The 26,018-nt window shown below is 43.7% G+C and overlaps 1 protein-coding gene and 1 long non-coding RNA gene across 5 annotated transcripts in view; one reads left to right on the top strand and one right to left on the bottom strand.

Moving 5' to 3' along the window:
- Nucleotides 1–1,741: 1,741 nt before the first annotated feature.
- DDX3X (DEAD-box helicase 3 X-linked) lies at nucleotides 1,742–17,776 on the bottom strand. Of its 2 annotated transcripts, none has more exons than XM_008272507.5 (17): nucleotides 17,639–17,776; nucleotides 14,814–14,871; nucleotides 12,263–12,310; nucleotides 10,082–10,214; nucleotides 9,010–9,168; nucleotides 8,831–8,930; nucleotides 8,403–8,538; nucleotides 7,938–8,023; nucleotides 7,637–7,735; nucleotides 7,376–7,536; nucleotides 6,226–6,370; nucleotides 6,004–6,148; nucleotides 5,633–5,814; nucleotides 5,421–5,538; nucleotides 4,994–5,147; nucleotides 4,522–4,661; nucleotides 1,742–4,319 (listed from the first exon to the last, which is right to left on the bottom strand). In XM_008272507.5, exons 1-17 carry the CDS (start codon nucleotides 17,681–17,683, stop codon nucleotides 4,240–4,242), a joined length of 1,989 nt encoding a protein of 662 aa, XP_008270729.1. In that variant the 5' UTR covers nucleotides 17,684–17,776; the 3' UTR covers nucleotides 1,742–4,239. The 2 variants fall into 2 exon arrangements, with proteins under 2 accessions (XP_008270729.1, XP_002719895.1); XM_002719849.6 differs by having other exon boundaries at nucleotides 4,522–4,658.
- LOC138847748 (uncharacterized) overlaps nucleotides 17,697–26,018 on the top strand; it is a 31,843-nt gene continuing 23,521 nt past the window's right edge. For all 3 annotated transcript variants that reach the window (XR_016228076.1, XR_011385707.2, XR_016228075.1), the window contains exons 1-2: nucleotides 17,697–17,836; nucleotides 22,294–22,419. This is a non-coding gene — a long non-coding RNA (uncharacterized LOC138847748). The remainder of the gene's footprint in view (nucleotides 17,837–22,293; nucleotides 22,420–26,018) is intronic.

Below are 26,018 nucleotides of genomic sequence, written 5' to 3'. Positions count from 1 at the left end.
AGAAATAAAAACGGTCTGGCTTTGTGGTATAAAACCTCCACCTAAAACACACACATCCCATATGGGCACTGCTTCACTTCCGACCCAGCCCCCTGCTAATGGCCTGGGAAAGGTAGCAGAAAATGGTCTGTGTTTGGGCCCTGCCACTCACGTGGGAGACATGAGCTCCTGGGTTCAGCCTGGTTCAGCCCTGGCTGCACAGGCATCAGGGAGTAAACCAGCTGGTAGTTCTGTTACTCTTTCAAGTAAAAAAAAAAAAAAAAAAAAAAAAAAAAAAAAAAAAAACAAAAAACCTCTTCGTTAAAACCCAGCAAAGACAAATTAAGAACAATAACTATAGGCCGGCGCCGCGGCTCACTAGGCTAATCCTCCGCCTAGCGGCGCCGGCACACCGGGTTCTAGTCCCGGTCGGGGCGCCGGATTCTGTCCCGGTTGCCCCTCTTCCAGGCCAGCCCTCTGCTGTGGCCAGGGAGTGCAGTGGAGGATGGCCCAGGTGCTTGGGCCCTGCACCCCATGGGAGACCAGGAAAAGCACCTGGCTCCTGGCTCCTGCCATCGGATCAGCGCGGTGCGCCGGCCGCAGCGCGCCGGCCGCGGCGGCCATTGGAGGGTGAACCAATGGCAAAGGAAGACCTTTCTCTCTGTCTCTCTCTCTCTCACTGTCCACTCTGCCTGTCAAAAAAAAAAAAAAAAAAACAATAACTATAGGTTTAAGTATTAATTTTAAATAGTCAAAACCAAACCACAGTGGTATGTGGCCAAAATAAACCTGGGTTTACTGCAGCCTAATACTGCTAGACCAAATGACTCAACTAAAATTTACACAGCTAACCCAGAGCACCTAAACGGGACCTTCAGCTAACCTTGGAATCCAATTTCACTCCAGTTATAATAACCTCCCACCATTAGCTTCTCAATCCAGCAATTCAGAACATAACTTCTTCCTAATTATTTCAATTGAATTTAGACTCTGCCTTCCTCTTTTGCATGTCCAGAATGAATGTCACATTGTTTCAAACTTGTGCCCTAAACCTACACCTTGGTGTGAAAAGGCTGCTATTCAGAAGTATTGACTTAAAATGCAAAATCCTTCACCTAGAACTAAAGCGGAGTACTTTTACTCAAGATGAACTGTGGGTTTGCAAAGCCACCAATTTCACCATCATGACCCAAAAAACCCAGAAGAGCCATTTCATATGGTTCAACCTAACCTCAATTTTAGAAGCTAACATCTATGCAGCTATGGCTCTCGTACTGCTTATAATTGGCAGGGGCTGTCTGCAGCAAGTGTGTATGATGGATGTCTCCACCACCCTAAGTTCATTCTCAATCCCTAAGCAGATTCTTAACCATCACTTGTTGAAATACTAACACATTAATGCTTTTGACTTTTACCTAATGCATTCTTCCAGCGTTCAACCATCTTTCACATCAAATACATGAAATAGAGAATCTCAGCCATGTTAAGTGGGTAAAAGCATAAACCAATTTGTAATACGTGCTGTGCATCAGCAAGTGCCTTTTAGATTTCTATTACCAAAATCGTGTTTCACTGTATTCCAAAGACCATCTGCATCTTTTATTACAAACACTTGGTACCAGAGTTAATTCTGTCTCTAAGAGGCATCTCAGAAATAGCACCAGACAACAATCAAAGAATTACATTTTACAAATCTTCAGGCAAAAGCACAACTTTATTTCCACCTCTAAAAATAAACAATTGACAACAACAAAGGAGACTGTGCAGTTCAACTTTTTATTTTAATAAAATCAGAATATGCACAGCACATGCAGTGCTAGCATCTAAACTAATACAATAAGCAATTACTAAAGCTACAGTGACTTGAGGTTCAATCTTTACATTCAGCAAGTTTAAACCCATTCTTACATGATTTTTGAAACCTTATTTATTAACTGAAAATATTGCTTGCTGATAAAACTTGCTCAAATGCTATCGCTGAATGTACAAGTCACTGATTATGCCAATACAACAAAGATAACCACATGTTTGAGGATTGCAATGTGCCAGACATTCACTGAAAAAAAAAAATACACACAACTAAACAAAACTCACACAACAAACATCTGAGAATCTGGACACTTCGTTTCAGTGTTTTGAAGTGTTTCATTAATATCTTAAGACAAGTGTATCAAAACCTTGGCATGATTTAATTTCAAGTCGCCAATTTTGTTTTTACTAACATCAGAAAGTTATGGCTACACTGCCAATGCCGGGTCTGCTTAATTTGACTTAAGAGTTTAATATGACTTAACATTAAAAGCTCACACTACCCCGAAATATATAATTTCACGCATACGGTGACATTCAACATTCAAGTGCCAGTGTTTTTGTACTGTCTTTTGGTCAAGTTTCTTTAAACTTTCAAAGAATCACTTTTAGGCTTACAAAAATAAATATTTGTCAAAATGTTCAATAAATATTACATAAAACTAGCAGCAAAAAGTATCTAGAAATCTGTCGTGTGCAAATAGTTTTCTTCCCAACTATCATTCCCATGGTCCCAAATAAATTTTAGAATCTAGTCCCATCCCCTTCCTAGACAAGCTGCGTTCAACAATCTCCAAGAGACAAAATAAGATTGGAAGTTTAAGGACACGCACACAAGACATATATATAAAATTCTCTGAATGTGCAATAAAAGAAGTACTTTGTAAAAAGTTATGGGCAAAATGTACAAGGGCCTAAACCTAGACTAATTGAAATAGCACCATAACAAATGACCTCAATACTGTCAAGTGCACCTACTTAATAAAAGTTTTAGAACAAGGCACAATACACTTGAAAATCTATTGCACTTTAGGAAATTTTTGCCATCTTCCTATGCCACTGTAAAAAGATTGAGCGTTTGATCACCGCATTCTGGCCACAAAATTAGCCCAGAATTCAAAGTGGCAGAGGCATTTTAGTGGTGGACAATGCTCATCTTTGGCCAGATTTAGCATAAACAGACTATAAATACAATGGAAACCTATGCAACTAAAACTGACTAAACTGCACTGTAGAGCAGAATTGACACCTTGTGCAGTTATGTACATATTTCCAACCTGTGTGATCTCAAAGATTTCAGTTTGTTACTCTTCTGGAGCCATTTTTACAAAGTCTATAGTAAGCCAGTTTAACATCTCAACGCAGCTTGAACAGAGTAATGTGAATCGGCATTTAAAATAAAGCCTGCTGCAGAATTCTTCCTGTTCATACCCTCTTGACCAAAAAACATCAACACTAGCATGCGTTATTAGACCAAAAATCATCCAGGGCCCTAATGAGGGCTGGTCATTGCTGTGGTCAGCCATTCTACCATTTCAATTTCATTTATGGCAGGCATTTAAAAAGTCTAAGTAGATGAATTCTCCTAAAAACCTATTTCAAGTTATCAGACCTTTAAACTTTCCCTGTAATAGTATGCCCACATTTGGCTAGCTCATAATTAATGATCTGCCTAAACACTGAAAGAGGAATTGCTGTATTTACTTGCATTAACTTTGAAAACAGTGCTTTGAATGTATGCATGTATTATTCATACATCACCTCATCATGACTGGAATGGCTTGTTTAAAGACTATCAGGTTCTAAATACCTATCCAGGATAGAGTGAGCAAATCAGAACTTTAACTTAATACAGTTTGCCACATTAGAAACTAATTCCATTAATATGCTTCAAGACGTTTGTTGTCTGTTTCCCCCCAATCTGCAAGTATCAAAAAGCCCTAATGCAGGCTACCGCATAAGTTTTTTCCTTATAATATTTATGGATGAATCGATGATTCCTGTTAAGTTGTATCACACCTGTGTGCCAAGGTTTGATTTTAGCCCAAGTTCAGTAAATTTATTTTGTCAAAACAATTGATATCTTGAGCATTACTGAGCCAACAGGACATCAAAATAAAAAGTTGTCTAAAGTTAAAGGCACAGTACATTAACAAACAAATGATCCTCAGTCACAAAATTATAAATGCAGTTTGGGATGGGGGTAGGCGGGAGGGGAGTTAATCCAAACTACAGCAATGAAGTCTTCAAACCACCTTCTGAACAGGGCTGCTGATTGTTCCTTTCATCTTTTCTTGTGACCTTGAGCTCCCTTAAAAAAAAAATTTCAGTGGAGAATCACAGCTGGTAATGTACTGCGAGTTCTTGAAGCTACACAAGGTATAGTCTGGCTAAGTTACATGTGGTTTCCATATTAGCTTGTTTGGCAGGGTGACCTACTACAAAGCAGGCTCAGTTACCCCACCAGTCAACCCCCTGGGAGTTATAATTTCCTCCATATCCATCACTGTTGTAAAAGCCTCCATAGCCACCTAATGAGAGATTTGAAAAAGAAAGAAATTAATGAAGTCATTCATCATTAAATACTACTCTCCCCTTTAAATACTTTTCATGCAAAGATACAAAACACAATCTAAACTGCTAAACCTCCCCCATGGTCTTAATTACCTTAAAAAAGATAACATAACAAAAAAGGCCCTACCCAAAGACAGAGAGGTTAAAAATTAACACTACCTCCACCAAAGCCTCTGCTGCCACCATGGCCACCTCCACCACTTCGGCTGCTGCTCGCTCGGCTGCTACTGAAGCTTGAACTGCTGGCACCACTGCTTTGTCGGTAGTCTCTGGCACCAAATCCTCCACTAAATCTACTACTATAAGGAAAAAAATTATGTTGGTTCACATGAAGAAATTCCACTGAACAACACAATTCCCGTTAAAACACCTATGACCAATTTCCATTTTTTTCCCAACTGAACAATTCCCTATCCAGCCATATTTCCCCTAATGGTGGTTTCAAAGACCTGAGCAGGGAAGAGCGGATGCTTAACACCCCTTAAAGACTCTAGACAGCCTGCGAAAGTTAACCATTTTAAGTTCAATGCTGAAAAGTGACCTCTGGACATCACTTGCCCAGAGCAAACAACGCTGGGAAATCTAAGTGAACATTCACCCCCCCTCCTGTTTTATACCATCAGTACCTCACCTCTTAGAACGTCCACGACTGCTGCCCTTGTAGTGGTGTTCATAAGCCATGTTTTCTAACCAAGATGGCACTTCTTGTTTAGCTTCAACAAGAAGATCCAACAAATCCTTAGTGATATTCACGTTTCTCTCATTAAAGAATGAGGTGGCAAGGCCTAGAAAGAGTTCCAGAGTACATAAACAATGGTCTTCCATAAAGTAGCTTACCATTTTGACTTTCCTACAACCAGAATGTCTTAAAAATTATCATCTGCTATTTAACCAACTGAAAATGCTTTGAACAAAACCTGAATTTATCGTTTATTATTCAAATGTATTTTAATGGTATTTCTTGGAAAGTGGATTCTGATATGTAAGATCTTGGAAAGTTTTGTGCTTCATGCATCACCAGGAAAAACAATCAGACCATCAAGTAACCAAATACTTACCAAGGTTTCCTACACGTCCTGTACGGCCAATGCGATGCACGTATTCTTCAATATCACTTGGCAAGTCAAAGTTGATGACATGTTTCACATTTGAAATGTCCAGTCCTCTTGCCGCTACCTGGAAAACAGTTTTTGTTACTATGGCCCACTGAAAAGAAAGCAAACATTCAAACATGCTGAACCGAGTGAAAACAAAATAGTATTATACATACTGCTGTAGCCACTAGAATTGGGCTTTTTCCTGAGCGGAACTGGTGAAGGGCCTCTTCTCTATCTCTCTGAGAACGGTCTCCATGGATACTGGTACAAGCATATCCTTCGTGGTACAAGAAATCCTCCAGAGAATCTGCACCCTTTTTGGTCTCCACAAACACTAAGGTCAGTGAATCCTTGCCTGAATTTAAAAAAAAGTTTTTATCACTAATGGGAGCTTGGTTGTTTTTATACTTAGGCAACATGCAAATACAAGACAGTGGTAGTAGACTTTTAACAGAATACCTCAAATGAGGAGAGAAACAAAGAAAACTCAAATGGATTCTCATTACCTAGGCCAAAGTGATGCTAAAATTATTCGTCATTTTACCTGTAGCATTTAGGAGGTCGAGCAGAAATGACCGTTTGTCTGATTCTTCCACCCAAACTACTTTCTGTGTGATGTTCTCAGAAGTAGAGCCAACTCTTCCCACGGCCAGAAAGATGTATTCATCCAAGAAATCACGAGCAAGCATCTAAAAGAAGGAAATGCTTGTTATTTGCCGAGAAAAAAACAAATTCCAAAAGAAACAAGATTTGCTTCATATAATACCTGTATTTCCTTAGGGAAAGTAGCACTAAACATCATAGTGTGGCGGACACCTTTTGGAGGCATAGTATCCTGTTCAACTATTCTGCGGATCTGAGGTTCAAAACCCATATCCAACATCCGATCAGCTTCATCTAACACCAGATATCTGTCAGAAAATGAAATTTCAGTTTAGAATTTTAGGGATAATCAAAAGATGACATGAGTAATTACAATTATATCACCATTAAGATGGCTAAATTATTAAACACCACATGCCCTGACACGTAAAAGAGCACAAGATTCTTCTAGGTCACCTAAGATCACACGGCAAAACTGGCTCTTAGCAATTGACTGTTCCACGGTCTGGTCATTCTCAGTCTCCACTTAAAATATTAACTCATGGGGCCGGCGCTGTGGCACAGAGGGTAAAGCCACTGCCTGCAGTGCTGACATCCCATATGGGTGCTGGTTCGAGTCCCAGCCGCTCCACTTCCAACCCAGCTCTCTGTTATGGCCTGAGAAAGCAGCAGAAGGTGGCCCAAGTGCTTGAGATGTGGGAGAGACCCAGAAGAAGCTCCTGGATCTTGGCTTTGGATTGGCCCAGCTCTGGCCATTGGAGCCAATTGGGGAGTGAACCAGCAGATGAAAAGATCTCTCTCTCTACCTCTCAAATAAATAAATAAGTCTTTTTTAAAGATTTATTTTATTTATTTGAAAGATAAGAGTTATAGAGAAAGGTAGAACCAGAGAGAGAGGTCTTCCATCCGCTGGTTCACTCCCCAAAAGGCTGCAATGGCCAGAGATGAGCTGATCCGAAGCCAGGAGCTTCTTGCCGGTTTCCCATGTGGATGTAGGAGCCCAAGGACTTAGTCCATCTTCTACTGCTTTCCCAGGCCATAGCATAAAGCTGGATCAGAAGTTGAGTAGCTGGGACTTGAACTGGCACCCATATGGCATTGCAGACCTACTATGCTACAGCACCAGCCCCAATAAGTAAATCTTCAACTCATTTTTTCCATATCAAAATTATGACCAAACTTTCTGAAAGTTAATGGCTAAAATAAATCACCTCTCAATCTTAAAATTTAGACAATGCTAATAAATCCATAAAGTTAATGGCCACTATTTAAAAATTAATGTTGAATCCCATACATTTAAAAAATTAACATACTTGCAGAAGTCTAATCCAATTTTTCCTCTTTCCATCATATCCACTAAACGTCCTGGAGTGGCTACTAGCAAGTGGCATCCACGTTCTAGGTCTCGAATCTGCTGACCAATATCAGCACCACCATACACCACACAAGGACGGACTCTAGATCGGTAGGAAAACTATAAACAAAGAAATTTTATCAACTTCAACGTCAAGATTTTTATGTGGTCATAAAACACTACAATCAATGAGAAAGGTAATAACCACTGAAATACTTACTTTTCTGGCTTCCTCATAGATCTGTACCGCCAATTCTCGTGTTGGCGCCAATACCAAGGAGATTGGGTATTGTTTGCGACGCCCATACCTTCCATTTTCCTAAGAAACAGGAATCTAAGTTAAACTCTACCACTGATAGTGCATCACAATATAATTCATAATTTGTAACCTACATATTACAGTTGAAAACTACTTCTCATTAGATGTACTAGAGTTAGGTCTTAGCATCACTTAGAAATCTCTCAATAACCACCTACAAGTTCTACAATAAATGGGAAACATTTTATTAAGAAATACTCACCTTCATGGCCCTCAAAGCCTCGCCTGGACCATCTGAATAAATCTGACTCAAAATAGGCAGGAGAAATGCTGCAGTTTTTCCAGATCCTATTAAGAAAAAAGTGTATCCATTTAACCATTGCAAGGTGGGGAGAGGGAGCAATCCTACTTATTACTTTCCAACAGACATTTATTTTTACTGCCCTGTTAATAATTACTAATTCTATTTTATATCCAAATAAATTTTCCAAAAATTCAGATTAACACCATCAAGTGACTTCTTCGGTCCATCCACCACAGGAGTCACACCAACTAAGGTCCAGCCTCATGTCAATAAAAGCTTTTATGGAATACAGCTATGCCCGATAATTTACATATTGCCTGTGGCTTCTTGCACATTATAATGTAACAGAGCTGGGTAGCTGCAGATACCACAAGGCCCACAGAAAAAGTGTGACAATGTTTTCACCTTATCAAATGAGCTTACCTGTTTGGGCACAAGCCATCAAGTCTCTTTTCTCTTTGATAATAGGAATAGCATGCTTTTGCACTGGAGTTGGGCGAGTATAACGAGTAAGCTCAATGTTTCCCATAATAATTTCTCCCATTTCAACATCACTGAACTGTCAAGAAATCAGATAGGTTTTAATAGCTAGAAATGCTACCCGGAGCCATCCTGTTTTATATGAATACATACATTAATTTAAAACTGCTTCAATTTTAAAATCAACCCCAGGGCTAATTTAATATGCATCAGAAAAGATGTTGGGCTCTTTCATGCGCCACTGCCCCCTCTCCCCTTTGCTTTCCACAAGCCACTAACATTTGGTATATTTATACCTATCTCATTCTGGTGTGCCACAAAACCTTTTACACCTCCCTCTGCATCTTAAAAAGTCAAGCAAAAATACTTACACTCTCAATATGTGGAGGGCAGTTGTTACCTGTCGCCTCAACTGGAATGTCATCGTATTTCTCGAAGTTAATCCCAGTGTTGCCTCCAGAAAAGAGTTCCCTGGGATCAAACAATTGCTAAGGTTGTTATACTAGCTAACAAGGCTTCACTACACTTAACATACATTTTAAAAACTTACTGTTCCAAGCGTTCACTTGGTGGGAGTGGTTTTGACCAATCATCTTCATCTGATTTGTCACACCAGCGACTGTTTCCACCACGTTCAAATTTGCCAAAGCCACTTCTGTCGCCACGGCTGCCAATGCCATCATAGTCACCACGTCCACGATCATCAAACCTGAACAGCACAAGCGATTACTCAGAACCATACCATTTAACCATTAACAGATTCCTACCACTACTGTAGAACTCTATCTTGAAGTTAAATTACTCACTGTGAGTAATTACTAAGATACCCAACAGTCCAAATCTGGCTTTTTCTTAATTTGACAAACAAGATTCTCTGACCAGATCATAGGTATCACTTATGTGAGTTCATTTTCTTAAATTAGTAACTTTTGTATTTCTACAGTCATACAGCCTTATTAAGCAGGCCTCACGCATGCCAAAATTAAGAATCAAGTTTTATATATGGGAAATTGGGAGTATGGCTTACACCTTCATTTAACGTGCTCACCAAATATCTAATGACAGGGGAAAGAAAAAAATAACACACCAAATATAAACTGTCCCAGTTATATTAGGGTGTCATTTAACAATTCACCTGTGAAAGATTTTGGATAAAAGGTAGAAAACAATCCTTACCTGAATTAAGGTGTTTTTAGAGTATTAGGCCTATTTGTGAAATAATCAGGACACAGGACTAACCACAGCTATTAGGCTCATGAGGTCAGTTCACCACACTTGGATAATTAAAAATATAAGGTGTTTAAAAATTATCATATAGAGTCAACAAAAATCTCAACCAAATTAGGCCAATCACTAGATGAACTTACACTTTTAAATAGAATATATAAAACTACAGAAGTAGAAATAACTAATTTCATCATGCCAAAGAGCATATTCATGCTTTCATCTAATTTCTATGTAACAGACTCAATTCAGTAAAGACCTCTTAGAACTTAAAGAAATAAATACATAAACAGACATAATGTTTAACATCCAAATAGGTGGTCAGAATGAGGGCTTACCAATCTAAAGACCAATTCCTGAACTGCTATTCTAAGGTGAGGAGACAAGAAATCACTTACCTTCCTCTTGATCCACTTCCTCGATCACTGAAGAAACTGGACTTCCCTCTTGAGTCACCGCGAGATCCAAAACTGCTGTATGCATCCTTATCTTTACTAGAACTCCACCCTGAACTGTCTTTGTCGTAGAACCCTTCAGATTAAGGGGGGAAAAAAAGGTACAAACCCACAGTTAATTATTATCTAGAAATAAGAACCATGTTAAGGTATTTTCAATCCTTCTGACTTTGACTTTTTCTCATCTCTGTGGGCTCAAGGGACAATGCAAGTATTTGTAAACATGGTGCCAGAAGGTGAAAATCAAGATTTAGAGCTATTTACACCAGAACAAAAAGCTTTTTAAACATGGACCAGTCTTGTGGCATAATGAGTTAAGCAAATGCCCACTGATGCCAGCATGACATATGGGCACTGGATCCAGTCTCAGCTGCTCCGCTTCCCATCTAATCCAGCTCCCTGCTAATGTGCCTGAGAAAGCAGCTGAAGATGGCCCAAGTACTCTGGCCCCTGCCACCCATGTGGGCTCCTGGTTTCGGCCTGCCCAGCACTGGCTGTTGCAGCCGTTTGGGGAGTGAACCAGTAGACAGAAGATCTGTCTCTCCCTCTCAAATAAATAAATCTTTAAAAAACTTTTTAAATCTTCAATTCTCACCACTAGAAATACTAAACACTAAATCAAGCAACCTGATACATCTAAGAATATTCTGAATGAATACCATCTCTTGGAGGTGAATAGCTTTGCCTATATACATGGTTATATCACTGCTACATGGCCATCATAATTTAACTTTATTTTTTTAAAAGATTCACTGTATGCGGTAGCTATACCTGCTAAGCCACAGCACCGCTGCCTCTTTCATTTATGTTACAGGTGTTAATAGGTGTTAATGAGTTTGGGAAATAGATACCATTGTTTCTATTTTGTTTAGAGGTTGGTATTCATTCACAACATTGTTTCAGATTACTAAATTCAATTATAAAAAGTACAAAAAAATACAGTACTTTGTACACATGAAACATACTACTCAAATGACACCATTTTAGTGGTTCATCTACTATAAGCTTAATGAAAATCAGGAATATCTGGAAAACGGCAAACTTAACATTCCTATACATTCCTGGTATGAACAGATTCCTGGGTATAGCTACAAATACTCAGTTAGGATGGGGGTGACAAATGTGTAAATTAGCAACCACCGGGAGAAGGTTTAACAAGCTTCAGTGACACCTTATTAAACAGGCAGAGATGATTTACAAGTTAATAAGTTACTTTCCTTCTGCCTCTACCATTAAGCAGCCAGATGACCAACAGCATTTGCTAGCTCTAAAGCCTCTGATGCCTAGAGAAAAGGCTCTAAATAAATACACTTGAGGGTCAATTCTAGCTAGTGTATTCTAAGGAACAATGACAACACCCATGATTACAAGCTCTGCAGTAACTTCACCTAAAAGGAGCATCATGTTAATGAGGTGATCTTCTGGTAGAAATAACAGATGCCATATCCACGCAATGCCAAGGACAGAGAAGCCAATTCAGACCACAGATGGAGAGGGAGATGGAGCAACAGCAACAAACCATTAGCTCCCCCCATGGACTCTCCACCTTCAGATCCTGACTTCTTTATTCAACATCTCCCCTCCTCTGGACATTTTTTCCTCCAAATTTCAGATCACCTATTTTACAGAATCTACAGTGCCCACAGTCGTCCCTTTTACAAATGTAATGGGAAAAGACACGAAATGTTGTAATAAATTTTGGATAAAGCCTTTCAAATAAAGGCAAGGAAACAAAACCAGAGAATCACACTCCCAACTTACTAGAGCATGCTCAATGCTATCACCTGTTCACTATTTTTCAACAAGCCCATCTTCATTCTGGTATTTTTACGAGTCAAAAATAACTGTGGGTTATTATCACCATGCAGCTTGGTTCCTTTTTCAAGTGAAAACCACACTATGAATGATTACAGACTGAACACAAGACTGGTGCAGTTATACAAAAACCATGCCCTTGGCCTCAGAATAACCTGACGTAAATGCATAATTTTCTACTATGACTGTCCCACTACTTGAACTAGACCTGATAAATACAGAATGCAATGTTTACAGACTTTCAAGCTGCCTCATTTTCCCTAGGCATTAACTAACTACTGATGAGATCTACAAAAGTTTATGACTTACCTTTAGTAGCTTCTCTGTTCCTTAAATGAGGAGGAATATAGCGCCCTTCTAAAAGAAATAGTACAAAATTAATTAAACGCAAAAAAAAACCCTTCACACTAAAGCTTTTACCAAAATCTGCTGTTAAAAATGATCCTTGGAAACATTTTCTTTAAAAAAATCTACGGGAAGGCATTTGGTAGAACAGCTTGGGAAGTACATAAGCCACTTGGAAGGTTCATATGGTAGACTGCCTATGGTTCTACTCACAGCGCCACTTCTAGTTCCAGTCTCCTGCTAATGCACACGGGGGGGGGGGGGGGGGGCAGCAGACACTGACTCAAGTACTTGGTCCCTGCCACCAATGTGGGAGACCTGGATTGAGTTCTTGTTTCCTGGTACTGGCCTGGCCTAGCCTCAGCAGTTGCAGGCATCTGAGGAGTGAACTAGTGGATGGAAATCTGTCTCTCCCTCAGCCTTTCAAATGATAAATTATTTTTTAAAAAAAGTGTCCAGAGGCTGATGCTATGGCTTAGTAGGCTAAGCCTCTGCCTGCAGCGCAGGCATCCATATGGGCACCGGTTCGTGTCTCAGCTGCTCCACTTCCCATCCAGCTCTCTGCTATGGCCTAGGAAAAAAGCAGAAGATGGCCCAAGTCCTTGGGTTCCTGCACTCACGTGGGAGTCCTGGAGGAAGCTCCTGGCTCCTGGGGAGTGAACCAGTAGATGGAAGACCTTCCTCTGTCTCTCCCTCTCTCTCTGTAACTCTACCTCTCAAATAAATAAATAAATCTTAGTCTCTAGCCTTCTAGTCTATTTACCTAGAAATTGAGAAGAAAAAAAAACGGGTTACTTTAAATAGGCTATTGCTTCATAAAGAAAACTTTTAAAAGAAGAATTTAGGAGGGTAAGCAATTAGTCTTGTAGTTAAGATGCTTGTGTACCACATCAGAGTACTTTGGGTTGAATTCCTGACTCCAGGAATTGGGTTCTTAACGCTCACATGAGAAAACTGGAATGAGCTCAACTCCCAGGTTGGGCCCCAGCCCAGCCCCTCATCATAGGCATCTGGGGAGTGAACCAGTGGGTGGGAACTCCCTGTCTGACCCGCAAGTAAATTTCTGAAACAATCTGAAAGGGTTTCACAAGCAAAAATTTGACATGAAACCTAATAGCTGAAATTCACAAATCCAATACATTTAACTAGCTCATAGTGGTTATTTAATGTGATTTTTTTTTTCAAAAGGCCTGCTAGGATTTAAGGGAACTGTCATAAACATGAGTGCTTACAGCCTGAGTATTACTGTCAAAACCTACAAAGACGGTAATATAGTAAATCATGAAACTGGACACTAAGAAGCTTTTTTGTTTCTATCCAGTTGTTCCAATTGTGTTCTGCATGTAGGGAAGAATAAAGCCTAGACTGCATGAAAAGCAAAAGCAAATATATATCCGAGTAGAAGAAAGTCAATTTGCTTTATTACTGTAAATCTACAACGTTTTCACTTTTAGATTGGACTAAGTATTTAAAACATCTCTTATTAGGATGATTATTCCTAAGATTCTCAGCATGGGGGCCGGTGCTGTGGCGCAGCGGGTAATGCTGCTGCCTGCAGTGCAGGCATCCCATATGGGCACCGGCTGCTCCACTTCCGATCCAGCTCTCTGCTGTGGCCTGGGAAAGCAGTGGAAGATGGCCCAAGTCCTTGGGCCCCTGCACCCGTGTGGGAGACCCGGAAGCAGCTCCTGGCTTCAGATCGGTGCAGCTCTGGCTGTTGCAGCCACCTGGGGAGTGAACCAGCGGATGGAAGACCTCTCTCTGCCTAACTCTTTCAAGTAAAATAAATAAATCTTAAAAAAAAATTCTCAGCATGGCAAAATTTAAAGCAAATACCAAGTAACCTTGTGCCCAGTGAGGCTCTTCTTGCCTAAAAACAAAGGGACAGCGGATGCCCACTGCTGTTGTTTAACAGGTGGGAAGAGACTTGAGCTGCAGCAGAGGTCTACTAATCACAAACCAAACTCCTCTACCTTAATACTAACCTGTAACAAGTCTCCAAATAACCCCTCTTAAATAAAAAAGGAAGAAATTTGTATACCTAACTTGTTGCAAAAAAAACCACAGCATTTAAAATCCTAATGACTACCCCAACATTCAGTATAGTCTTTTTCTATTACTAAGTCACATGTTCCTCAGAAGAAGAGTAGCTGATCAAAATGCATATTTTCATGAGTTTAATTCTGGTTGATTCACACTAAGGCATGGACACATCCCCACCACCTGTAAACTAGGCTCAGAACTCATAATGGACATAATCCAACTCTTCTAGAGATAATGTGTATTGGAAGATTCTTTTTAATAGTTAACTGCTCTTACTCAAGAGAACCGACTGGTCCCCTTTATTACCAGAAGGGCCATGTTTTAAACTGACCACTTAGTATTACAGAATTCTACATTAAGAGTAGGATTTTTACACAGGAAAAATTATAAGCTCTTGACTTTAAATATGTCCATTAAAAAATGAAGATGTTAAGCTCTAACATTCAGCAAATCCATAAAATGTTTTACTTACTGCTGGCTGTACTTCCTCCAGTCTGATTATCTGAAGAGTTCAGGTCTAGGCCAGCAAACTACAAGATAAAAGGAGGTTATCAGCCCATATATTGAAACATTATACTAAGGACACTAGTCCTGCCCTGCAGCATTTACCAACACCATAGTCAAATAGTTGCCCTGCCTACCCCACAGGGCAATAGGAAAACTTAATCACAATGTGACTAAGAATGCTTAAGACTGTAATGCTCTAAGTACATGCAAAATAGTAATACTGCATCTACTGCAGAAAGCAGCACACCAAGATACTGGTATTATCTATCAGAAATGAGGCCCAAATTTCACTCATTTAGTCAAAATAAATTTTCTACACTATTTTCCATAGTAAACTCTCCCTAACCAAATAAAGTTATACTGAACTTCAAATTATTTTAAAATGGTCAAAGGATTTATTTCAGCCCCAATCACATTTCACAAATTATCTCCAACGCTATTTTTTTTTACTTGGAATTATTCTAAACCTAAATATCACACCCAAAATGTTTAGGGCACATTTTGAATTGGCCATTCATTAGTCTCTTTATCTCCAAATATTATGCAAGTGTATTTAATTATGGTAACAACCAAAAAAATCAGCAATATACCAACCACACTTACCTTACACTGGTAGCTCAAAGCCTCAACATTCTGGAAGAAAGTTACCTGCTATCTTTATGTCATTTTATAACTAACCAGGAATTAGGGAGGAGTGGGGGGGCGCCCTGTGGCGCAGGAACTATACATGTGGAAAAAAAAGAGATCTTGCCTTTTCCAAAACAGCCACAAAAGACCAAGTAGCACAGTACTGTTGCCACGTGTTTGCCAAGAGACCTATCATGTCTGTAAGTCTTATGTTAAAGGTTTAACAGAACACTGCCAAACTGTAGGCATCACTGATGGAGTCACCGAAAACAGGAAGCTGCTGATGCGCCTTATAAACAAAAAGATCAGCAGGGACCTCATTTCCATTAGCAAAAATGCTGCCATACTTCCTTCTGGGAAGTAATAAATTAATACTTTAAAATACAATAGGAACACAAACTATCGTTTCGCACTTGGTACAAGCTGCCTCTTAAAATTTTACACCTTATCAACAGAAACTAGGCAACTGAAAGGTTACATTATCTCAACTTTCTTAGAAGTGAATTTGCTTGCCTACAAATCCTTGTCCAGACTTCAACGACCTTGAAAGCGTAATTTTTCCGAGTTAAAATGACCACAAATTTAAATAAGGTTTAGCTATGCCTGGGAACGTTAGAATGCGGCAGTCTGTGCGGTGCCCTTGCTACCAGGTTTTCTGTCTGTGCTCTGTTCAACGCATTAAGTGTCAGCAGTACAGAGGATGTAATACTTGGCTTGTTAATGGGAGAAGCAAAAATGTCCCCAAAGAAATCGTTAAATCCCTAAAAACACTCATCAAGATCAACTCACGTATCAAGTCAACTTTGTCTCAGGATTGTTCTGGAGTTCCTGAAATCAGCTCCCTCTTTCCTCATCACGGTAAGCAGAACTTTCTTAGAAGACCTGCTCAACTGCAGAGGGATGCGGACTACCTGCCGCCAAAGCCGGCGATCACGCATCTTCCTCGGCCCTCAACCCTTTACAAGAGGCGATTCCATTTAAACAGAACCGACCCGGCACCTCTGACCTGTTCCAAAAATTTTGCTCCGTAGGTAGCAACAAGTGAGCAACAAAACTCGTTTTTCCCCACCTAGGTCATTTCCCAGGAATGTATCCTCTGGCGGATCCCCGGATCACACATCGCTGATGATAGAAAAGAGACTAATGCAAGCCACGGTCCCCTACCCCTTAAGAAAAAGAACGCGCAGCCCGCGGCTAAGACGCCACAGCGGGCAGCGGCTATCCGGGGCAAGCGAGGCCAAGGCCGCGCCGGGTCCCTCGCGTCCCTGCTGTCTCCCCCTCGGAGTTCAGCCTCTCTCTCTCTCTCCAGAGCCCGGCGCCACCGCGCGAGCTGCGGCCCAGGCCTCCCTCCCCTTCCCCCCGCCCTCCCCCCCAGCGCCCGCCCAGTCCTCCCTCAACCTTCTGCGTCACAAAACTTTCCACTCCGGAAACGAGGCCGCAGCGCCGGGCCTGCGGAAACTGTGCTCAAACGAAAGGGCCCGCGGAAGGAAAGCCGGGAGGAACAAGATGCCCGTTTCCACCCTCCTTTCCAGGCCCGGCCCGGCCCGGGCCTCTCCCGCTCGTGGGCCAATAGCGCCGCCCAGCTACCCAGCCCCACACAAAGGAGGCCGCCGCCATTACCCCGAGTGAAGGCCACCCCCCCACCCCGCGCGCCGCCCCCTCCCACATTCCAGGGCCGCGTTGCTGCTCACACGCGCACACAAACACCGGATGCCGCCGGCTCTCCCTGACAGCAATCCGGGCTGCGCCAAGGCCCTGGAGGCCCAGAGGGTCTCGCGGCCCCGCACCGTGCCGGTGCGCCCCCTCCCCACCCCCGGGTCACACTATTATCAGTCGGGGTGCGCGCGCGCGCGCGTCCCCGCCGGAGCGCGCGCACCCCTTCCCCGGCCCCTCCGCCCGCCTGCGCACGCACACACAAAAGCCGCCATTGTGCTCGGCCGGGGGGACAATACCACAGGCCAAGCCGCGGCCCCGGGCCCGAACGACAGCCCCAAGCAGCGATCCTGCTGCCTCCTCGTTTCCCCACAGCCCCGAGGCACTGACACTGGGCAGCCCGAGCTCGCCAGGAAATGGAAGCGCAGTGCTAGTTAGCGCTGCGCCACAAGCTAGCTTAGGGCAGGCGAGCGATTCAGCGGCCATCCCCAGAGGCCCCTGGCGGCTCACCTGCTGGTCCAGCCCGAGCGCATTTTCCACCGCCACATGACTCATCCCTGAAGAGTACCGAGAACTCGGAGTCTTCTACTGCTGAGCGAGTGCGCTTGATTCACCGCGAAAGCCCTCTCACGGGAGAACTGCGGCTCTGGAGCGCACGGCGCGGCCACGGACCTAATATACCCACTCCGAAGACTGCTACGTCAGCACGTAAGACGTGTGCCCTCCCTCTCCCCGTCGCGCTCCCCCTGCCGCTAGGACTTCTGCCCAGCTACTGCGCGCTCTCAGTCCTAACCTCGCGGGATTTCCTCGTCAGTCCCGTCTCCCCTAGTCTCTCAGCCCCGGCGCTCACACTGCCAAATGCTGTCCTAATTCGCTTGCGCTCCCCGTGCCCTGCTCGCCGCTAATACCCTCCTCTAGTCTTGGAGGTCTCGAGGTCTCGCGAGAACTCCTCCCCGCCTGCTTTTCGCCAGCTCCTAGGCCGCTCCGCTCTCCTTTCCTCCTCCCCCTGGGCAGCCGGTGTTCGTTCTTCCTTTTTAGCGCTTTTCCTCTCCCTGCTTTCTGTGTCAGTCCCCGGGCTTGGAGGAGGCGTGGGGTTTCTCTGGTCTAAGCGGCCCTCGCTCTTCTCTTCTGAGTACTGTCTTTCTGAGATTTACAGAAACAGGCCCGACCCTGAGAGGGCGGCTGCTCACGTGACCGCAGGTGTCGCGCGCGGTGGCCATTTTGTGAAGCAAGAAACGGTGGCTTGCACACACTGCTGGGAATGGGGGAGGAGAGGGAGAGAGGGGGAAGCAGAAAGCGAGGGGTGGGGAGGGGAGGAGGGAACTGGGCGGGATGCTGAGCAGAGTAGGGGTATGGGGGAAATGAAAGGGATCGCTGGTGGCCGGACGCTTCCCAGAGCGGTTGCCTAGGCAGCAGGGGGCGCCGCCTAGAAACCGAGCCCCCCCCCCCCACGTGAGCGCGCGAGCCGCCCTCCCCCCACCCAGCTGCGAGGGAACAATGAGACGATCACGCGGCTGATCGTGAGCTGACGCTTCTGAGCCGGCCCGGGACCCCCGGCGTTCCGTGGGAACGCAGGCTGCCTTGGGACCCAATCTCCTTTCGCGGGGCGCCCAGCGGCGCGGCGGGCACCCTGAGGGTTGGGAACGGCTCTCAGCACCCTTGGGCGTCTGGGGATATCTGTGGCCGCCGCCGGCAGGGTTGCTGGCCTGGGACCAGGGTGACCCCCCCCTCCCCCTCCCTCCCCCCTCCCCCTCCCCCGCTGCGGTGGGTGGGCAATGGGAGGAAACGGGTTTCTGCCATCTGAGGAACCTCTTCTTGTGGTCCCGGTCCGAGGCAGGCTACGCTGTACCACAGTCCCGCAAATAGAAAAAAATGTGTTATCTAGTGGTTTCCTCGCTTTAATTAAGCGAGTGGCCGCACAGAAGTGGTTCTTCCCAATGCTTTCTCCCCTCTCTTTTGACACAAATAAAACGCACGGTTTTCCTTTATGCACCAAAAGGTCTTATGCTGCCAGAATTCAGATGGTTGTGTTCTCATCACGTAATTGACCACACACATAACTTACCTCCCTTTTGCAATTTTTAAAATTAAAACCGGAATCCCAAGACGATAGGGAGATATTATTAACTCTGCGTCCAGAACCAAGTTGGTTAACGGCTTCGGGTCTCAATTTCCTTATCTAAAAAGGAGTCTAGACTGTAAAGCAAAACAAAGCAAAAACCCTCCCTTTAATAGCAAGTATTTTTGCAATGCTCCCTTTAACATATACTGAGATAGGAAATCTTAAATAATATAACCTAAGCCTACCAACACTGTTACAAAAATAACATAAAAATGATTATAAAGACAGGCCTGGTGGTGTGCCCACACCCCGTATGGGAGTGCCTGGTTCAAGTCCTGGCACCTCCACTTCCAACCCAGCTTCCCTGGAAGGCAGCAAGTGATGGCCCCAGCTCTTGGAGCTGGTGCCATCCATGTGGGAGACCCACATGGAGTTCTTGGCGCGGATCATTAGGGGAGTGAACCAGGGGATGGAAGAAATCTCTCTCAAACATTTTTTAAAAGTGATTATAATAAAACAGTGTGTGTTTTAATATGTAAATGCCCCCTCAAAGCTACAGTAACTGATAATAGCTACCTGCCTAGGGCAGCCACAAATGCAAACTGGATAGATGTGTTGCTTCCACAACTCAAGTATCATGAACAATGTTGCCCTTGATGGCTTCATTCTCCAAAATGGTACATTCCTGAAACAAAACAAACCTTTCAATTGATACAGTAGTGGCATTCACCGGCAATTTATTGTGTATGGAAACTAGGCAAAAATACTTTGTGTTTGTATGTGAAACAGTGTACTTTCTAGGCTTAGCTGAAGGTGAGCTAGTTTGTCACCTGCGTGAGTGTCCAGTGGATCAGTTCTTGGTTTTGTGGGGGACCTGATCAGCATGGTAGAGCATCTGGCACACCTGGCTCCTGCCGACTAAATGCCTGTAGCCTTTACCAGTCACTGTGATAAGGAAAAACACACAGATTTCCACAATGCCCCTTTGAAACCACCAGGTTTATTGATCGTTAGTGTCCCTTCCTGCCCTGAGATTGTTGAGTTCTCACGGAGCCTTAGCAGGGTATGTTCTTGGTTTTGCTTCAATTTCCTTTCATTATAGACCAGGGTAAACATAAATCCGCAATGGAAAAGCTGTGGGTTCTCACAACTCTTCAAACTGCATGTAGCAACAGTGAGATGCACTGGCTACATCTATCCAAGGAGTTGTGGCCTTTGTTTTACTTTTGAGTAGCACCAGTATACAAGGTACTGCCATGGGAGTGCCTAAAAGAATTAATGTTTTGTATTTTCAATTAACCCCTGCTCCTAGGCATAATCAGCTCAAACCCCCAGGGTGTTTTGTTAATCAATATGTTATAATTGGAATATCAAGTTGGAGAGGAAGTAGGGAAAGAAACAACGCTTTGTCTTCAAACACAGTCACTCTAAAAAAGAATGATGTGAACCCCCCTCCCCCCCCCCCCGCCCCCAGGCAGCTAAAGAAGCCAACTAGCCAGCTTTCAGAGTACTCCAAGTGACTTTCCCATTAAGCAGGTGGATATTTTCCCCACAGGATGGTCCTTTGCAAATTTTACTTGAAGTGACCTAAGAAAGGTTAGAAATGACTGCAATCAAGGAAATTTGTTTTGCAAGCCCACTTAATTTTGTTCCCAGACATACAGCTCTCCTATGGAGCAGATAGTCTACCTACACCACCTCTGTCCCTGGAGGCAGCCCAGGGGACGAGCGCCTGGGATGTGCACTTCCCCCAGCAGTTCAGCTCCCTGCCCCGCTGCTTCCAAGCTGTGTGAGTGGCAGCAACTCAAGGACATCTCAGTACCTCAGGTTCTTTTATCTATAAAGGTAGAATTAAAGTAGTTTCTGACTCCAAAGGTGGTTAGGATAAAGGTGGGAGTAAGAGTTTAAAAACTGGCAGCTCCGCGTGCAAATAGAAGTGGCTGTCTCCCCATCATCTCAACTCTCCCAGCAAAGCGGGTTGCTCCAGGCACTGGGCTCCCAAGGCACCTCCAGCTGAGACCTCCACTGTGACACCGTGTGGCACTGCGTTGTGTGAGCCTGCAGGGGAGAGGGGACCGGGAGCACACAGATGTTCAGTAGCTGTTGAATGGTGGGTGCAAAGTGCAAATGCCTGCCCTGGGGAAGTCATAATGTGGGCATGTTAAGAGGTCTAGATCCATTATTTCACATCCATAGATGACTTTAAGTCAACTTCCTCATTGCTGAGACTGAGATAGACTGAAACCACGTTATCACAGTGCACAGAATAATGTGTCCAAGTAACCTAAAACACAGCGCTAAGATAATTCAGCTATTTTGCAGCTAGAAGAAAGGAATGCCAGAGCCTGTCCTGGGCTTTGTGATTACCATCTTTGTGCCAGATCCACTCCATGGGAAGAGCTCCCTGGGCCCCACTGACCCACACTTCCTTTAGTGCGGATCGGGAATAAAGTTCAAAGAAGGAAAAACTTCCCTGTAATCAGGAGGATAATTATAGGTCTGGAGGTAAAAGCAGTTCCCTACTGAGTCTCCTTTTATGTTTTCAAATGTAATGGGCTTTTTGGATTTTTGTTTGTTTGTTGCTTCAGATAAAGTAGATTAACTTCAAGTGCCAGATAATTGATGATAATTAGGAGAATGTTACTAATGTTGTAGGCAATTATTCTCTCCAATAGCAGAGCTGACCTGGAATCTATACTTTCCTGCCACCAAAGATGGCAAGACCAAAACCAAAATTAATATCAAAGGGCATCTTTGCCAATAAATGGCTGAAAATTGTTGCCAACAGAAAAGCCCAGGACACGTCTGCCTTCATTCAGGCAAAGTGGCTGAGTAGTACAAGGAGTAGCAATTGAATGAAAAGGGGGTCTTGCCTGGGGTAAGCCTTGGAAGTTAAGAGCATAGTGAAGGAGCTCGCATGCGCTCAAGAGTCCATGCTGGTCTTAGGTAGTAACAGCATTTTGTAGAAATCACTATCTCTGGTGATGTTAGGACTTGAAGCCTGGTCAGACCTCACAGATGGGACTATTGTCCTGTGTCTGCATTTGCTAAACTTCCCCTCATACCTTCCTACTTAGTGATCATTGCTGTCATTGACCTACAGACCCAGATGGCTGCTGGATGAATCTACAGGCCCATGCCAAGTGGGCCCTGGGGCCCTGGAACTCCCCCAACACAGCAAATCCGAAGCAGCATTCTTCATCGTCTCCAAAAATGACTTGGTCCTCAGGTAATTTTATCTCCCATGAAATGAGGGACCTTTATCACAGATCAGAGTGTCCTCATTGTTTCTCACACCCAGACTTAAAACCTCTGATGTTTGCCTCCATTTCTCTTCTCTCATAAGCAGACCCTTCCTCCTCTCCCACCTGACGCCTCTCCAATTGATCTCATCATCTCTCTTTTCCAGGTCAGGACTTTCTTTACCTCTACATTAGTAGCAAGCAATCTTTGTATTGTTTACTGTTGTTGTTACATGAGTGCCAATTTAAGAATGATAAGCTGTTTCTCCTTGTAGAAAAAACTGAATAGCTTGAGCACTGCTCAGCCCTGTACTTGCCTATCCCAATAACTTCTACGCTGCCCTTCCTGCCTCATTCTCTCCCTCTCTTCTGCACCCTTTCCCTGTCTGCCAGTTTTCTCCATAAACAGACTCCTCTTGTGCCACTTTCCTGCTTGAACATCCATTCAAGGTCATGACCCCAGATCCCATTCCCACCCCTCTTGTCCACTTTGCCCCCTGCCATGACCCCTACCACCATTCTTGCACTGGACTACTCACTGTTCTCTGAGCATGCTCAGTGTGTCCCCAACTCTGTGCTTTCTTCACCAGGTCCACTCCTTGCAAAATGTTCCCCTGTGTTTCGACCTTTGGCTGCCTAGCTGAACCTTTGCACACATATGTACACATATATCATGTTCACTTTCCATGAAGTTTTTGAAAACCCTTCTTATGTATGGTCTTCAAAACTTTTGTACCAGAATGAACTTTTTTTTTTTTAATTTATATATGTGAGAGGCATAATCAATCCCCAAACATCCACAATAGCTGAGGCTGGGCCAGGCTGAAGCCAGGAGCCAAAAACTCCCACATGGGTGCCAGTGACCCAACTACTTAAGCTATCATGTGCTGCCTCCAGGATATGTGTTAGCAGGAAGCTGGAAATGGGAGCAGAACTGGGACTCAATCCAGGCACTCCGATATGGGATACAAGCATCCCAAGTGGCATCTCAACCACTAGGCCCAGTGTCCACCCCAGACTTAGGTTTGTTGTTGTTGTTGTTGTTTTGAGATTTATTTATTTATTTGAAAGGCAGAGAGAGAGAGAGAGAGATTTTCCATCCACTGATTCACTTCCCAAAATGGCCACAACAGCCAGAGCTAGGCCAATCTAAAGCCAGGAGCCAGGAGCCTCCTCCAGGTCTCCCACGTGGGTTTTGCAGGGGCCCAGGGACTTGGGCCATCTTCTACTGCTTTCCCAGGCCATGGCAGAGAGCTGGATCAGAAGTGGAGCAGCCGGGACTCAAACCAGCACCCACATGGGATATTGGCGCCATAGGCAGCAGCTTTACTAGCTACACCACAGCACCAGGCCCCCCAGACTTAGTTTTTAATTATATTTTCCATGAACTTTATGAAGCCATCTCATATTCAAATAATTGCCAGTCTGGTATAATACGTCATTTGACACAGGTCAGCTTCTTCCACAGGTACATTTTCCACCAAGGGCAGACACAGTTTCTTTTTTATTTTTTTAAATTTGTATTTATTTATTTGAAAGACAGAGAGACAGAGACAGGTAGAGAAAGATCTTCTGTTCACTGATTCACTCTCCAAATGTCTGCACCCGTCAAGAGTCAGAACTCAATCCAGGTCTCCTTGGGGGGGACAGGGACCCAAGTATTTCAGCCGGCAGCTGCTGCCTCCCAGGGTGTGCATTAGTAGGAAGCTGGAATCAAGAATGGAACTGAGCTTTGATCCCAGGCACTCTGATATGGGATGCGAGTATCCCAACCAGCATCTTTTTCTTCTCCCTTTTAACGTTTTTATTGAATTTTATTTTCATTTTATTTGAAAGGCAGACAAGCAAACAGACAGATGGACAGATAGAGAGAAGTATTGCATCTGCTGGTTCACTCCCCAAATGCCAGCAACAACCAGGGCTGGGCCAGGTCAAAGCCAGGAGTCAGGAATTCAATTGGTATCTCCTGCGTGGGTGACAGGGAGCCAGCTACTTTGAGCCACTACCTGCTGCCTCCCAGGGTGTGCATTAGCAGGAAGCTGGATCAGAAGTAGAGTAGCTGGGACCAGAACCCAGGCACTCTGACATGGGATGCGGGTATCCCAAGTGGTATATTACTGTGCCAAATGTCCACCCTCAGACACATTTTCTTATCTGTGCATCTCCATGGAGCCTGGTGCCTCTTAAGGGTCCTGCTCTACCAAGAAACGAGATGCCCCAAAGCAGAGGTAGGAGAGGAAAGAAATGGAGCTCTTGAACCGTGTCATGGAGGAGAGAGCTAACCCAGAAAGGAAGCACACAGGCTGAGGGTTACAGACTCAGGCTCCTCCAGGGCCTCACAGGCCATGTGACTGGAGAAAAGGAGCAGAGAGAAGCCGGGGGTGCGCTGTGCTGGACAGAGGGACACCCAGCACAGGGCCCACCCAGGCATTCCCTAAGGGAATGCAGGCTCGTCGGTCAAGGTTTTTCCAGAGAGGTGGGAGTGCAGATTTTTTGTGTGAAATGTTCCAGTTTGTCACTGGTGGCAGCTAATTCTGATGATTCTGGTTCACTGTTGTGTATCTAAAAGGGCTGAGGGCTTTTGATACTGTCCTGTTTTTCAAGCTGGATTGATGGATACATGAGTATTTGTTCTCCCTGTATTTTCCTTGCCTTCTAGAAATATTTTAAACGTCCTTCCCTAAGAATATGTGTTCCCAGTGAGGTTGAAAAATCTTTAAACGCCTTCTAGGAGCTCAGTTTTGCCAGCAGAACACCCAAGTGCATCCTCTGCATCGTGTGGCTTGTTGTTTGTCAGCGCGTGCAGATCAGATGAAGGTCTGTGGCCATGCCCCTCACTTGAATAGCAATTCGATTAGTTAAGTGTTACTTTGTGCTGAGAATAGGAAAATCAGCAATGATATTTCTTCCATAAGGATAGTTCTATGAAAGGAAAAAATGTTGCAGCTCACCAACTGCCACCCACTGTTTCCTCTCTGGAATGTTTTTTAATCTATCATATGTTACCTTTCCTGTAACTTGATCTTGAATATCAGAAGAAATTAATTATCATGTGTGCACCACTCTCTGACTTCAAACATATGCATGTTCTTCTTCATGATTTTGATCAAGTTTGTATGGGAGGCCTGTGCTTCGAATGTGGCCCCAAAATTCATTTGTTGGAAACTTAATCTTCAACATCATGTTAATGATATTGGGATTTTGCTTATAGGGGCCTGATCAAATGATCATTATAATAAATACATGAACCTCAAAACCTGAGGATGTTTTTTGTTCCCATGTATAATCAGGACTTCATCCTGTTGATTCTCCCAGGACTCTTCTTTATTTTTGGTTTTGTTTTGTTTTGTTTTTTGGCTTTTTAAAGGCATTCACACACCCATGTTCATAGCAGTTGCTATGGTTTGGATGTGATTTGTATCCTCCAAAGTTCTGGTTTTTAATGTTTATTCATTTGTATTTACTTGAAAGACAGAGAGACAGAAAAGGGATGGAGGCAGAGAGAGAGAGAGAGAGAGAGAGAGGTCTTCCATCTGTTGGTTTACTCTCCAAATACCCACAACAGTCGGGGCTGGTCCAAGAGAAA

Source organism: Oryctolagus cuniculus, chromosome X, assembly GCF_051225735.1.
Source record: "Oryctolagus cuniculus isolate XC-2025 breed Fujian yellow rabbit chromosome X, ASM5122573v1, whole genome shotgun sequence".
NCBI lineage: Eukaryota > Metazoa > Chordata > Mammalia > Lagomorpha > Leporidae > Oryctolagus > Oryctolagus cuniculus.
The sequence above is the reverse complement of the archived record's forward strand: the minus strand, read 5'-3'. Positions and strand labels throughout refer to the sequence as shown.